The sequence below is a fragment of the Sphaeramia orbicularis genome, chromosome 3, assembly GCF_902148855.1.
Source record: "Sphaeramia orbicularis chromosome 3, fSphaOr1.1, whole genome shotgun sequence".
NCBI classification, from domain to species: domain Eukaryota; kingdom Metazoa; phylum Chordata; class Actinopteri; order Kurtiformes; family Apogonidae; genus Sphaeramia; species Sphaeramia orbicularis.
The window spans coordinates 13,159,144-13,176,097 of NC_043959.1; the positions used below are offsets into that span (position 1 = coordinate 13,159,144).

Genomic DNA, 16,954 nt, shown 5'->3' on the forward strand with positions numbered 1-16,954 from the left:
GTTACTAGAAGTATAAAAGACACATAAAATATCATCATATACTCTGGACAACTTTCAGCATTCCACACAATTAATTAATGTCCAGCAGTATTCAGTGCAATTATGGCCCTGGGATGAAAACTGTTTTTTAGATGGTTTGTGCTGGACTTTAGTGTCCAGAAACGTCTGCCAGAGAGTGAACTTTTACTCTCTGGCAGACGTTTCTGGACACGTCTCTCTCTCTCTCATTTCATTAATGATGTTAATTGCCTGTTATAAAAAAGATGACAATAAAGTAAGTAGATAGATAGATAGATAGATAGATAGATAGATAGATAGATAGATAGATAGATAGATAGATAGATAGATAGATAGATAGATAGATAGATAGATAGATAGATAGATAGATAGATAGATACGAGGGCGTTCAATAAGTAATGCCCCTGACCCACTTCCCATAGCAGTAGAGCAAAGAAACTTGGCACAGTTATTAGTCTTTCTCTACATAGGAACCACCCAGAGTTATGCATTTCTCCCATCGTTTGATGCAGCTCTGGAGACCGTTTTTGTAGAACACCCCAGGTTGGTCCACCAACCACGATGTGACTTCAGAAATCAAGGCTGCATCATCTGGGAAACGCTTTCCTTTCAAAAACAACTTCATGGCTGGGAAGAGGTGAAAGTCAGATGGTGCAAGGTCAGGAGAGTAGGGAGGATGGGGGAGGATTTCATAGCCACACACCCGTGCTTCTGATCTGGCGACATGCGAGTTGTGGACCGGAGCGTTGTCCTGCAGGAGGAGGATACCTTTGCTGATCTTCCCCCGCCTCTTGATTTTGATAGCTTCTCTTAATTTCCTCAAAAATGAAGCATAATAGACTCCTGTAACTGTGGTACCCTTTACCAGGAAATCTGTCATCACTACTCCGTCCTGGTCCCAGAAGACTGTGAGCATGACCTTGCCAGCGGAGGGCTGCACCCTTGCCTTCTTTGGAGGTGGTGAGTCCAAGTGCTTCCACTGCATTGACTGGGCTTTGTTCTCTGGATCATAGTGATAGACCCAGGTTTCATCCTGTGTAATCAGTCTTTTGAAAAACTTTGACTCATCTTCTTGGCATATCTCCAAATTCATCCTCGAGCACTCGACGCGTTCTCGCTTCTGGAAAGGTGTGAGCAACCTGGGAATCCATCTGGCAGACACCTTATGCATATGCAAATGGTCATGAATGACAGTTTCCACAGACCCTGTACTAATCTTGACCTCTTGGGCTATTTGGCGAATAGTAATGTGCTGATCTTCCAAAATGGCAGCCTCAACTTGACGGACAGATGCCTCATCAATGGCAGAAGGGGGGCGACCAGGTCTGGGAGCTGTTTCCACAGACTTCCGGCCATGTTTGAGTTCACGATGCCAGCGTTTTACAAGGTCATATGATGGGGCATTATCACCATAAGTTTCTTTCATTTCATTAAAAGTCTCCTGTGGTGTGCGTCCTTTCAAATACAAAAACCGGATCACTGCGCGACACTCAACAGGCTCCATTTCACACCTGACTCAGTTCAAACACTTGTAAATCAGAAACCACAATTAGTTCAGAGCTGTAATTTGCCACATAACCCATAGAGATATAAATCACTGCACATGCAAAATTTCAGCTAGATCAGACAACTGGAAGTGGGTCAGGGGCATTACTTATTGAACGCCTCGTAGATAGATAGATAGATAGATAGATAGATAGATAGATAGATAGATAGATAGATAGATAGATAGATAGATAGATAGATAGATAGATAGATAGATAGAGTCTACTCTCGTTAAACCGCCCGCCATTATACCGCCATTTTCGCTCACCGCCGACCAAAACCATTGCACAAAAATCCCCAATGCATTATTCCATTAGCTACCGCCATTTCCGCCTATCGCCATCCGCCAGTTCCATGCACAAACAACACTTATACCATTGATTTCCCGACCATTATACCACCAGCGTGATTGTCATCGAGTACACATAAATTTTAACAATGCACTGAAACAAACGCGCCAGACGCTGATCGCGACAAGCTACAAGTAGGTCTACGGAACGGCCACCGTTCATTTATCGCAGAACACTCAGTAGGTCAGGATGTCAGGAAGAGGACGTGGGATTAAGCCAAAGCCTCAAGATGATGGGGTGTCATTTCCCGACACGGTATAATAATGCTTAAAATGTTTCCCCACTTTAAATGATCCCTTACAACATAACAGAATCAAGATTTATTTAGAAACGCAATTAGAACGGGTTAACGGAGGCAGCATAGACATCATATAGTAAAGACATGCACATTATGGACGCAACCCGTTGTAACGCCATTTTCGCTATACCGCCAATTTGGCCGTGAACGGAAGTTGGCGGTATAACGAGAGTAGATAGATAGATAGATAGATAGATAGATAGATAGACAGATAGATACTTTATTAATCCTGAGGGAAATTCAAGTATTCAGCTGCTTTATGTACAGCACATGAAGACAAAAAAACAGACAGACCAAAACCGGTGGGTTAGTAACCAGGCTGACATTAAGGTTAGCATATTTACTGTAAAAAACATGCTAAAGAACTCAGAAGTCAGATATCAAACTTTACCTCTGATAAACATTTAGCTGATATTTATTTAGCATATCACTTCCATATTCGAAATAAATCAATAAAATAAATAAACAAATATATTCGGCTTGAACTCATCTAAGTACTGTTATGGCTTCACTGAAAAATATATTATTCTATCTGTGAAGTGTCTAATTCACATCAAAACAAACAAATGCACCTTCATCCTTTTTAATAATATAATTTGACTGAAGACCCATCAGTTTTTACTTCATTGCTTGCTTGCAATGAAAATCCCCAAGTGCTTCAACATAAACCTACCCATAATATTCTACACAGTATGTCTAACGACCTCAGAGTGTATTAGAAGATGGAGTTATTACCAGTCACATTCAGTTTTATTAGAAATATAGATCTATTCTTGGGATGTACCGTTTAATACTCAGACACTCCTTTTTAAAATTACACTTACGGACTTAAACGTAGCTTAATTAAGTTGTGAACTCTGCAACAGTCAGGCTAATGGAGAAGGACCAAATAAATGGTTGAGGTCTAATAAACTAAAAGTGAAAAGGGGAAACACAACAATGAATTTCAACTGTCAAGTCAAATGCCTTAAAAAGCGCCACATCTAAATAAAAGATGTTCGTATCATAGTTGACGTGTAGCATAAAAACGGCTGCAAATAAGATGCGTTTACTGTCAAAGCAATGACTTTATCGCATAAAGATTTGCAGCCTTTCTCCAAAAAGTGATAAACTCGCCAAAGAATCTGACATATAAAGTCACAAAGTACAATGTAGGATAAAACTATAAAGACCAAGACATAATCATACTGATGAACTTTATTTCAAACCAAGGTTCTAATAGTTTTGGATTTTTCATTATAGTTTAGTTTTATTTAGTTTTGACTTTTTTTCTCTAATTCAGTTAGTTTTAGTTCGTTTTTAGAGCAGGTTTGCTAGTTTTTATTAGTTTTAATTTTTTTCTAAATGCTTAGTTTTAGTTTTAGTATTAATTTTAGTTTTGTCGTATCTTTTCTCTTCTTCTCCGTCATATTCAAATAAATCCCAGACAGGACCCTGCTGCTTTCTCCCAACTTTAGTCTCCATGTTTCCAGGTAGAGTGGGGACCAGAAGACGACTGGAAACCAGAAGTGACCACAAGTGACGGACCGAGCGGACAGACGGAGCAAAATAAATCAATTTCATATCAATCCGACATTGACAAAGACGAAAACGAAGGGAATTTTATCCATAATTTTTATTTGTTTTAGTTAGTTTTGAAAACACACAATACAGTTTCAGTTAGTAATCGTTTTTTTCTTTTAATTGTAGTTTTTATTTATTTCAGTTAACAAAAATGTTTTTTTCAATTCTAGTTTTCATCATTTCGTTAGTTTTCGTTAACGATAATAACCTTGGTCTGGACAGTAGAGCTCCAGAGTCAGTCGCAGACACAAAGGTGGCTTCCACAAGGGTTTTCTTTGTACAGAATGTGAAACAGGATTTATTTTTAAAAACAAAAGCCAATTGTTAACTTGAGTTTGGTTTAGTTTTTTAGTTTATTATGTCGTGGACAATTCCAGTTGATTAATTGCATCAATAACAGTAAAAGGGCAGTTTTAGCCAACATGGCTACTATCCTGCTGTAGTCCCTGCTCTGATGACAATAGGCACCCTAAAAAAACATTAATTAAAGGTCCTGTACAGATTATTTGTTTAAAGTGTTTTAAGTTGTCATCGTGACGTATGTCTGCTGTAAATCAGTCCAGTCTTGTCCAACCCGACCAGGGTAAGATGGAAACAGCATTTGGAAATAACGTATTTTGGTGCTGATAATCTCATTTAAAATTACGGAGTACAATTGGGCATAAATATATATATAAAAATGACGCTTTTTACAGTCTGTACAGGACCTTTAAAACTTCTTTCATGATCCAGCTGTACTTCCTGTCATGTGGTCTGACTGTCAGTAAAATCACCCACTTTATTTTAAATATCCAACAGCAGAGTCCTGACTGGAACGGCTCCAGTTCTTATTTATTTCCATATTTTCACCTACAGGCAGCAGGCAAAGTAGGATTTGTTCAGTCAATTATTAAACATAATCACTCTATAATCATTAATAACCGTCAGGAAACATTAATTCATATCATAATAGCTAATCATTGACATATTGATTGCTACTTTATATTTGACACGTGAGTGCTAACTTCAGATTGTTTTCTTGTCATTCCTTTCATTTGGAACCACAGTTCGACTATACATAGAACTATAGACTATAAACACAGCTGTCCTGTCACTTCACTATTTTGTGGAACAAACACGATCTGTGATTAAAAGGCCTCCAGACACCAGGGCTAAAGCTAGGGCAGGTCTTATTTGGATTGTTTGAAACTATTTTTAGAAATGTGCTGCACTGTTACTGTTGGATGGCTTCATTTACAGATAGGCTATTGTATCTACAGGCCTTATCACAAATAATCAAGTACAAAGACAGTGAAGTCCGAAGACCACGAGTAGTAAAGCTGATGATCGATAATTAGCTAAAGGTAAGGTTCAACATTTAGCTGAGTCACTGGACCGACGCTGGAATGAGGCAGTGAGAAGAAGAAGAGAGGCAGTCTGTTCTGTCAGACCAGCTGACAAATGAAAAGGATATGATCGTCCTGACAAAGACCACGACTAATACTAACAATTTATATATACCAACAATTTATATGTTTGTCTGGTTTTATGCATTCTTCCTTTAGGATGTTAAAAGCTAAAGTTAAACCGCTGTCCAACTGTCACTGCAATGAAACAGACTTTTGCAAATCTGCAGAGATTATTTGTTTTAGTATCACAGGATGAAAAACATAGAAGGAGGTTTAATCAAGTCAGCGGCAGACTGAGCATTTCACACCTAGGCCTGCAGTAGTTCTCCGTCTGAGTCAATCCACCCCTCAATAACTATTTTATGGTTACAAAAACCATCGCATTCTGCAGTAAATGCAGTAGAAAGAGCCGCTGCATCACAGATAGATAACTGGTGTAGTCACAATAAATGTCTTTACTGAATAAACAAACCCAGCGAGCACAAGTCTCCTACTGCAGCTACAGCTGACACACAGAAAAAAGCATCGATAATAACCTCATTAACTTGCAATATTATAAAAAAAAAAAAAATAGTAACATTTTACTCACCAAAAATTCTAATTGTTTGTGCACAAAATCTACCCTCCTTTCTTTTCTCAAAAAGAGTTGAACTACTCTGTTGTACAGATTATCCGTGCAGGTCTGGGCGTAGTTAGTGCAGTGAAAGTGACAGACAAATCCTTTTCCTGGTTGTGACCGGCTTGCTAGCTTTGGAATCGTCCGACCTCTCTTAACGATGTCCAGCTTTTCTGGAAAAGTCCGTCTTGAAAATAGCTTTGACAAAAAATCTGTAACCAAATCCATTTCTTCTTCTCCTTCAGCTGTTGTGTTTTGACTAAACAGCTGTTAAACCAACACAACTATATTTCTGTTCATGCAGCTCGCTACAGATGCAGTTTGCTAGCTTTGGCTAGTACGCTCTCTGACTATCCAATCACAGGGTGTGACGTCTGACGTTGCCGTAGGCCTGCTAGAGGGCCTTGGTGTGGCCAACTCAAAATCTGATTGGTTGAAGCAACAGTTTCATTGACACTTACATTTTGCTCGAGGGCCTGCAGAACTGATTGCGAAGGCCTCCAGGCCGATTTCTGTGACTTTGACCCTACCTGGCAACAAATGATGGCTGAAATGTGATTGGTTAAATGCTTTAATATGAAAATACATGTGTGGAAGCAGCACAACCAGGGGAAAAGCAATGAAAGGAAGCAGACAGACCATTTGGAATTATTGAAGAAGTATTCATGGACAAAATATAATTAACATCAGTCTGTGACTCAGATATTTTTTTTTAGGCCAGCAGAGAAGGCCTTGCAGGCCCTGACGGCCCACCACTGTAAATGTGTATTAGTCTTGTGGGTGTCAGGATGTGGAATGCTTTGGCAGTGGAAGAGAAGAGCTGCACAAATATTTTTCAGTTTGAGAGGTTGTATAAGGAAAGAGAAGATTTATAAAAGTATGAAATGAAATAATTGAACTTATGGATTTTGGATTTGTTTTCTTTTCAGTGACTATCATGTAAACTGTTTATTGTAATGGCTGTAATGGCAACATATCTGATGGAAGCAGACGTTTGAAGAAAGGGGATGGTATTAGAAGTTTTCTTCAGCCTGCTCCTTTGCAATCATTTAGGTTGGAATAAATAAATAAAATAAAAATAAATGTTGAATAAAAAGGATTCAGGCTTTAAGGACATAACTAAACAGCTGAACATTTCATTTGTCTATATCAGTGGTTCTCAACCCTTTTTTGAACAAACGCCCCTTTATGTCATCATGTACCCCCCCCCCCCCCCCCCCCCCCCCCCCCCGAAAAATGTGCGCGTCCTTGTCGCATCCACCTATTCTATTCTATTCTATTCTATTCTATTCTATTCTATTCTATTCTATTCTATTCTATTCTATTCTGTTGTATTCTATCCTACAGTTCTATTCTATTCTATTCTGTTCTGTTCTGTTCTGTTCTATTCTATTCTGTTTCCGTCATTTAATCACACAGAATGAAACCATCAGAATGACTTGTTATTTGTTGTGGAACATCTTTGGGGTAAGTTCTACCAAGTTTGTTCAGAGAATTGGGAAATATTGATTTTTGAATTTTTTATGAATTCTTGAAATTTTCTAAGTCCCCATTGGTTTATTATGGGACACAAAGTGAAATAATTTAAAAACAGTTGAAGATATTGATATACTTACTATTGGCAATAGACAGGAAGTCACATATGGGCTTTCATTTGGTGTCATGACCTTTGACCTTGACTGACCTTGGAATGTCAAAGCCAAGGTAATGTCCAGATTTCAAGAAACAACTTCTCCAAAACTGTCAGCCAGAATCAACTGAAATTCATAGTAGAGGTTCCCCAGGTCTAAGGTCTACCAAGTTTGTTCAAAGAATTGGACAATATAGATTAAAAAAAAAAAAAATGTACAAATTTTTTAAATGTTCAAAATCCCCATTGGTTTATAATGGGACACATTTCAAACTTGAGAACAGTTGAAAATACTGATATAATTACTATTGGCAATAGATAGGAAGTCACATATGGGCTTTCATTTGGTGCCATGACCTTTGACCTTGAGTGACCTTAAAAGGTCAAATGAATGTAAATTAACATCTTTAAATATGCCATTGGACTGCAGGAGCTTTGGTCCTATTTTTCAATGTATGTTATAGTCTGAAAGACTCTGGGTAACACTATTGTAATGGTTTGGTTAGGGTTAGACATAAAAATCACTTGCTTCCAAACAACTTACTATGTAAAAGTAAAATGGGAAAGAGAATTTGACATAGAAATCGATGATATAGATTGGCTAAACATGTGGAAATTACATCATACAACTACTAGCTCTCGGACATGGAGGGAATTTGCCTGGAAAAACCTTATAAGATTTTTATTACACCCAAGTTTAAAAGTAAACAGTTACAGAGGCATCAGGAATGTTGGAGAGAACGCGGGGAGATGGATGTTGACCAGTCTCATGTTTTTTGGAGATGTTTAAAACTTTCGGAATATTGGGAAATGATCTACAATGTCCTATGTCAAGTATTAGGATACACAATTCCAAAGAAACCTGAAATTCTTTATTTATGCAACTTTGGTGATGGCACTATATGAGAATACGATAAATATTTGGTAAAGGTGATGTTGATAGCTGCAAAAAAATGTATAACAAGGAATTGGGGGAAGACGAACGTGTCATCAAGGGATCAATGGATAAATACGATCGAAGACATATTTCTAATGGAAAAACTAACACACAGATTGAGACTACAAGAACCACAAATGAACAAAAAGTGGAAAAAATGGACATTATATAAGCAAAATAATTGATAAGACTGTGCTACCCAGACTTATTCATGTTGTTGTTTTCTTTTTGTTGTTGTTCTTTTAAAACTAATAAAATACAAGTACAAAAAAAAAAAAATCACTTGCTTCAAGTCACAGAAAATGGCTAAAATATGAAAGATAATGAGAGAAAATGCAAAAATAAGCTTAAGTCCACAACTTGTGTTTAGCCAAAATCTCTCTCATCCTTCCCCTAATAAGGTTCTTACAGAAGTAAATCTGTCTCATCAGATTTTGAATTATAAAAGCAATTGAATTTCTAGAACTGATTTTTTTTTTTTTTTTTTTTTTTTTGGACTGAAATTACATATCCGAAGTTTTTGTCTCTGAATTCAACTATGTTCATAAATTTAGAATAAAAAAAAATTCAGAAGCAAAATAATTCAGATGCAAAAAATTCAGATCACACATCTGCGCTGACCATCTTCCTGCATTGGCATCACATGACCAACCTAATGTAACTTGATTGGCTGGCTGTCGGTTTGACTTGAGATAGAAGCGATTGTTTATCCTTGGTGTCCTGGATGTGCAATCTGATTTTTTTTTTTTGCGACTGAATTTTTTACTTCTGAATTTTTTGCATCTGAATTTTTTTTATTCTAAATTTATGAACATAGTTAAATTGAGAGACAAAAAATTCAGATACTTACTTTCAGTGCAAAAAAAAATTCAGTGCTAGATATTCAATGGGTTTTAGAATTCAAAATCTGATGAGACAGATTTACTTCCATAGGTTCTGAATACTTGAAGACATTGCCTCATCCATTTCCAACATCTGAGGATTGTTTTTACTTTAATCTGCCTCATTACACATGGAAAAGTAAAGCTATAGAGATACGATACCCATCGAAAACACAAACCAAGGGCTCATGAAGAAGCAGCAGAATGTAACGATGAATGCACACTCCACAGAAAACAGTTAGAGCCTTCCAAATAGCACAGATGAGAGGAACAGTTGTTTAAGTGAAGAAATTCTATTTATTTCACATCATTGAGAAAAGTCTATTACCAGCTGAGCAAGCATCATGTCAGGAGTCACACTATCTGTCATCATGATATGCCACACACACACAAACAGGTGCTCTAATGTTTCCAGATGAAGGCACATAAACCCATTGAAGGTCACAGTAAGGCAGATTCACAGCACTAAAGGAGGAGAAACCGTCGAAATTCAGTGAAGGAACAATTAAGACAAAAGACCAGTCTGCCGTCACAGAGCGTCTCAGTTTGGAGCATCCTGTCGAAGAGGTCGAAGAGGACGAGGTCAGCGAGGGAGGATGACTGTGAACGGGACGAGAGAGAGAGACAGATTCCGAGCAATACCGACTGACATCCCACCCCCACGTTTTAGACCACCTTTTCCACCGCAGACAGGTAGTGTGAGTTTCTTCTTCTTGTCATTAAAAAAAACGAGCACATCTGAGAAAAGAGTCCTTCCTTTGGGTCCGGTCCCTGTTTCTCACCAGAGTTCTTTGGCTTGAACATCAGCCAATGGAGGCAAAACATTCGACAGACAGAACGATAACCGGTCCACAGATTAATTAACACGATCATTAGGGGTGTTAGAAAATATTGGTTCTGCAGTATATTGCGATATTTCATTTCACAATACTGTATCGATATTAAAAAATACTGTATTGATATTTTCAGGTATTTATTCAAATGCAGATATTGTGGAGGTTCATTTATGTTTTTTGGTTTTCTTTATTGTTTACATTTTATTTCTTATTACTTAACACTGTTTTATTAAATAAAGGTTATTTGAAACATCCTAAAAGCACTTTTTACTGTCTGAGAGAGGAAGATGGTAGTTCCTTTGCTGGGATTGAACTAAAATAATGTTCTGATGTTAGTTCTGAACTAATAGAATATGAACATTTGAGCAGGATCTTAAACTGTAATGTGTGTAAAACAGAATTTCAGTTTTAACACAGCACAATTTTGTGATATAGCATTAGATTCTGTTGGGATAAAAAAAAAAAAAAAATGTGTTTAGTATTTGTGCAGATTTCTGGTGTAATTCAGTTCTTCCAGGAAATAATCATTTTTCAAAAAGAAACAAACAAAAAAATTGCCTTTTTAACAGTATCATGATATATCGTATTGTGATCCTAGTATTGTGATTTGTATCGTATCGCCACATTCTTGCCGATACACAGCCCTAATGATCGCATCTCTTTCTAACAGATTCTACCAAATGTAAACAGTTGCATTTTCTTTCTTTCAGATGTGAAATTGTTGCAATATACGGTGGCTATGCCATCGCTCAAAGTCAGCAGCGGTACGACCTCTGAGTTTTTGCATCGCTTAGAAACACCCTAATATGCATCACAGTTTCTTTTAATGCATTTTGTCGCATTTCCAAAAAAACAAGACACCGCGCAAAAAAAAAGGACCAGCAGCAGCAGCAGCAGCAGCAGTATTAGCCAAGGTTATTAACAAAAACGAACGAAATGACAAAAACTAGAATTGTAAAAACATTTTCGTTAACTGAAATAAATAACTCTATAATTAAAAGAAAAAAACATAACTAACTGAAACTGTATTGTGTGTTTGCAAAACTAACTAAAACGGATAAAAAGTCTGGATAAAATTCCCTTTGTTTCCGTCTTTGTCAAATGTCGCATTGGTGCGAAATCGATTTATTTCATTCTAGTAATTTTATCTGCTGTCACCATACGACACTTGACGGTCCGTCACTTGTGGTTTCCAGTCGTCTTCTGGTCCCCACTCTACCTGGAAACATGCAGACTAAAGTTGGGAGAAAGCAGCAGAGTCCTGTCTGGGATTTATTTGAATACGACGGAGAAGAAGAGAAAAGTTACGACAAAACTAAAATTAATACTAAAACTAAACTAAAACTAAGCATTTAGAAGATAACGAAAACTAATAAAAACTAGCAAACCTGCTCTAAAAACAAATTAAAACGAACTGAATTAGAGAAAAAAAAAGTCAAAACTAAATAAAACTAAACTATAATGAAAAATCCAAAACTATTCGAACCTTGGTTTTAGCAGCGTCCATTTGGATCACCAACAGCTTGGCTTTGATTGGTCCTCAGAACATAGTATAATATTGTACCCTGTATCCAATCACATACATTCTTGTGCAGATACACAGCCAGTCCTTTACCCATTGACACATATGTCCCTGAGTCTTCAAACAACATCTCAGCCATCCCACTTCACCTGGATGTCCCACCCTGTCCCACCTCTTACTAAAATTCAACTGTAGGTTCGGTTTAAAGGGAGCTTCCGCCATTTATGAAAAACACAATACACATTCTACTAACGGTGCACACACATGGAACAACACACACAGCTAGGGGTGTAAGAAAATATTGGTTCTGCGATATATCGCAATATTTCATTTTATGATACTGTGTCGATATTTTTAGGTATTTACGCAAATGCAGATATAGCGGATGTTCATTTTTGTTTTTTGTTTTTCTTTTTGTTTATATTTTATGTATTATTATTTAACAATGTTTATTAAATAATGCTTATTTGAAACATCCTAAAAGCACTGTTTACTGTCTGAGAGGCTGATTTTAGTTCCTTTGGAAACTAGGAGACTTAATAATAACAATAATAATCATCATCATCATCATCATCATAATAATCATAATAATAAGGCTACTCTGAAAAGGTGAGTTTTGAGTCTTAGAAAAATTTTGTGATTTTAGAATTAGATCCTGTTGTGATCAAATAAAAATGCGTTTAGTATTTGTACATATTTCTGGTGTAATTCAATTCTTCCAGGAAATAATCTTAAAAAAAAAAAAGAAACAAACAAAAAATCGCTTCTTTAACAGTATCATGATATATCGTGATATATCGTATTGTGATCCTAGTATTGTGATTTGTATCGTATCACCACATTCTTGCCGATACACAGCTCTAACACACAGCAGCAGTCTCATAGTCTGGTCGGAGCAGTGTTGTAATGGCGCGTCAGGTGCGACGGTTGGGCAGGGCATTGTGGGTAATAGTGTTGGAGTGCGGTGGAGTCCACGGTGTGTGTGTGTGTGTGCGTATATATGTCTACAGGCCGTCGGACAGGGGGGCGGGGGGCGTCTACAGCACGGATGCGCCCAGGCCCTGTGTTAGGTCAGGGCGTACTCAAACGTCCCCTTCTCCAGCCCCTCGATGCCGTCGGCCCAGTTGGACGAAGGCATGCTGCTGTAGGGGTCCAGCAGGATCCGGAAACACCTGACGATCAGCAGCCCCAGGAAAACCAGCAGCATCCCCACGAAGGCGAAGGCAGTTTTCTGCTCCAGGGTCAGAGAGTGGGCCATCATGTCGTTTCCGCTCATGGCAGCCAGGGAGTGGTTGTAGTGGACGCTGAACATGGTAAAGCAGCGGTGTGTGGGTTCCTCATCTCTGCTGTGACAGGGTCAGGCGCCTATAAGCCTGCATGGTACCTGGACAGAGACCGATTTAGATTAGTGCGGTCTTATCTCTGCCATTTCATTCACATCACACTGAATACATTTACTGAACGGCTTCTGAGAGTGCAGATGTGAGATGGAATTTAAAAAAAAAAAACTAGATATAGTTAGAAAATATCGGTTCTGCAATATATCGCGATATTTCATTTCACAATACTGTATCGATATTAAAAAAGTACTGTATTGATATTTTTAGGTATTTATTCAAATGCAGATATTGTGGAGGTTCATTTTTGTTTTCTTTTTTCTTTCTTTTTCTTCATTATTATTTAACGTTCTTTTATTCAATAATGTTAGTTCCTTTGTTGGGATTGAACTAAAATGCTGTTCTGATGTTAGTTCTGAACTAATAGAATATGAACATTTGAACAGGATCTGAAACTGTAATGTCTGTAAAACAGAATTTCAGTTTGAACACAGGAACATTTTCTGATATAACATTAGATTCTGTTCTGATCAAATAAAAATGTTTAATGTTTGTGCATATTTCTGGTGTAATGCAATTCTTCCAGGAAAAATCTTTTAAAAAAACCCAAAACCAATAAAAAAAAATTGCCTTTTTCACAGTATCATGATATATTGTGATATATCATATCGTGATCCTTGTATTGTGATTTGTATCGTGACACCAGATTCTTGCTGATACACAGCCCTATATACAGGTAGCATGAATGGGGACAGATTTAGATAAATATTCTCTTTTGAGTATGTCAAACACATTTAATTTTTCTTCTTCTTCTTGTTATTATTATTATTATTATTATTATATTATTATTATTATTATTGTTATTAATTTATTTCCTATTACTGTTTTTTTTTAATTTTTTTTATTGTTGTTTGTTTGCTTATCAATCATTGATGTACCAGCACTTATATTTTGTTAATTGATTTTGGTTTTGATTTCACTGTCTACATCGGGGCTCTCAAATTCATCTTCTTTCAGGTTCCACATTCAGCCCAGTTTGATCTCCAGTCGGCCGAACCAGTAAAATAATAACAAAATAACCTATAAATAATGACAACTCCAAATTTTTTATAAGCAAAAAAAAAAAAATGTAATTATGAAATCATTTACATTTTACAAACTATCCAAACAAAAAAGATGTGAATAACCTGAAAAAAATGAAATTTCTGAAGAAAAAGAAGAACAAATAAGAAGAAAAATCTGATCGATATTCTGCCTCAACTTATCATTTCTCCATGTGCATTATGGATCAGATCTGCAAAGACACTAAACACTGAGGAACAGGCAGAAAAGAGTTCAAATTGTGCTGAATTTTCTTTAGACATTTCAGGTTGTTCATATTTGTTCAGTTTAGTCACATTTTATTGTCACAGCATAGTTTGTAAATGTAAATATTTTCATAATTTAATGTTATTTTTTGCACTAGAACAAAGACAGAAATTTGAAGTTGTTCTAGATTTTTTGCTTAATTCAACATTTTTTGCTAAATTTGAGATTTTTTTTTTGGCTTAATTCAAGATTATTTTTTTTTCTTAATTGAAGATTTTTTTGTCTTAACTGAAGATTTTTTTTACTTATTTGAAGATATTTTTTGTCTTAATTCAAGAGTTGTTTTTTTTTTTTTTACTTAATTGAGGATTTTTTTTTTGTCTTAAGTCAAGATTTTTTTTTTTTACTTAATTGAAGTTTGTTTGTTTTTTTTTTTTGCCTTAATTCAATATTTTTTTCACTTAAAGATTTTTTGGGGGGCTTAATTCAAGATTTTTTACTTAATTGAAGATTTTTTTTTTGGCTTAATTCAAGACTTTTTTTTACTTAATTGAAGTTTTTTTTTTTTTTTTTTTTGCTTAATTCAAGATTTTTTTTTTTTTCACTTAATTGAAGATTTTTTTTTTATTTAATTCAAGATTTTTTCCTTAATTCAAGCTACATTTTTTTTTTAGCTTAATTCATTTCAAGACTGGAATTTTTGCACATCCTACGGGCCAGATTGGAACCTTTGGTGGGCTGCATTTGGCCCCCGGGACGCATGTTTGAGACCCGTGATTTAGAGGCACGATGGCATTTTTTTTTTTTTTCACATTAAACCAAGAAGAAAATTTGGAGTCATTATTTTTAGGTTCTTATGCTGTTATTTTTGAGTTTGACGCCCTTGACTGTTAATATCTTCTGCACTTTACAAATTCATCCCACAGGCTGGATTGGAACCTTCGGCAGGCCAGTTTTGGCCCCCGGGACGCATGTTTGATACCTGTGGTCTACATGCTCGAAATAAAGATTTCATTCATTCATTCCTGGAATCTTCCATTTCTCTGTCTCTCTTTGCCTATAGCAGGGCTCTCAAACTCATGTTAGTTCAGTTCCACATTCAGTCCAATCTGATCTCCAGTGGGCTGAACCAGTAAATAATAACAGTGAAAAAAGTAAAATTAAATTATGTTAATGTTAACATCTACAAAAATCTGAATGACATGAACAACTGGAAACGTCTTAAGAAAAACAGCTGCAGTTTTACCAATATTATGCCTCGGATTATCAGTTTTTCATTTACACGTGCATTACAACTTACATTACAATTACAAATGCACAAAACATTTAATAACAGGCAGAATATTGGTAATTTGCATTTACTTATCTTAAGACATTTCAGGTTTTTCACATTTTGTAAAATAACATTTTTAAATACATTTTCATATAATTTTACTTTTTTACACTAAAACAAAGATAAAATTTGCTGTTTTCATTATTTCTAGGTTTAATATGATAGTATTTTACTGGTTCTGACCCACTTGATATCTAATTGGTCTGTATGTGGAATCTGAATTAAAATGATTTTGACATCCTTGATCGTTAATATCTTCAGCGTAATTTTTGTATTTCACAAATTCATCCTATGGGCCAGATTGGATCCTTTGGCGGGCCGGATTTGGCCCCCGGGCCGCATGTTTGACACCTGTGGCCTATAGGAATTTTTGCAGGACATTAGCTGAAGCATCATCAACAGACAGAGACTCAAACATATTGAGTCCAAATAACCAAAGAACATCAGAGCACAAACACAAACACAATCCAATACTGTTCCTACTTGCTCTTAACTCAGGCTTTAATCGCAGTACGCCACAACAGCACATAGTCAGCTTTGGGAGGTCTTGGTAAAAAAAAAAAACATGACGTGACCGTATGCATGTTTGCTTCTGCGGAAGAATGCACTTTACCTGTTGCATGCGAGCAGACACTTGCTAGACGGTGTAACAATTCCATCTGGAAAAAAAAAAAGAGGAAAAAAAAAAGAGTAACAGCAAATTGACAACACACAAACCACAAAAACTGGTGCAGCACTCGTAGAAGAAGTGGAAGTCTGCTGGTATCATTGTTTTAAAAAAAAAAAATCTCCTCATGAATACAAGCAGCAGGTGGCTCCAGTCATAGGAAGGGAATGAAGGGAAGGGGGGGGGGGGTCATAGAGACAGGGAGATTGGAATGAATGGAGAGAATTGGGGAAAGACAGATGTGGAGAAGCAGGAGGTGAAACGATGAGGAGGTATAACTGAGAGGAGGAGGATGGTGGATGGGGGGGGGGGTGGAAGACAGAGGCTGCATTGACACATTCTCCAGCGTCTAAAGGACAAAAATGCGCCGTCCGTCGTCTCCCCGTCGTCATGCTTACAGACCTGTTGCTGCTGTTTTCCTGCACACAACTCCTGTTCGTCGGATCCCTCAGACATGCCGTACATCCACTGATCCATCCACTGCTGCCATACCGGATGCACCAGGGCTAAAAAAAACCTCCCATTACAACAAAAAAAGAAATGATCCAGATGTAAAAGAGGAAGAGAAAAGGCAGACAGGGAGAGGCTGAGTCCAGATGTGTTTGTGCTCACAGATCATCCAGCTCCTCTCCTCATGCTCCTTTACCAGCTGCCTCCTACTCATTATCATTCTGTTTCTCTCTCTCTCTCTCTCTCTCTCTCTCCCTCTCTCTCTCTCTCTCGCT

At 36.9% G+C, this 16,954-nt stretch overlaps 1 protein-coding gene across 1 annotated transcript; it reads right to left on the bottom strand.

Annotated features, from left to right (window-relative positions):
* Positions 1 to 12,644: 12,644 nt before the first annotated feature.
* On the bottom strand, positions 12,645 to 16,715 carry LOC115416973 (cortexin-2). The gene is made up of 3 exons (XM_030130875.1): positions 16,632 to 16,715; positions 16,176 to 16,221; positions 12,645 to 12,968 (listed from the first exon to the last, which is right to left on the bottom strand). The coding sequence occupies exon 3, from the start codon at positions 12,894 to 12,896 to the stop codon at positions 12,651 to 12,653; it is 246 nt and encodes an 81-aa protein (XP_029986735.1). The 5' UTR covers positions 12,897 to 12,968; positions 16,176 to 16,221; positions 16,632 to 16,715; the 3' UTR covers positions 12,645 to 12,650.
* Positions 16,716 to 16,954: the final 239 nt, after the last annotated feature.

What these genes read in the sequence shown, in the direction of transcription:
- LOC115416973 (XM_030130875.1), bottom strand. Translation starts at nt 12,896, where the DNA reads ATGTTCAGCGTCCACTACAACCACTCCCTGGCTGCCATGAGCGGAAAC.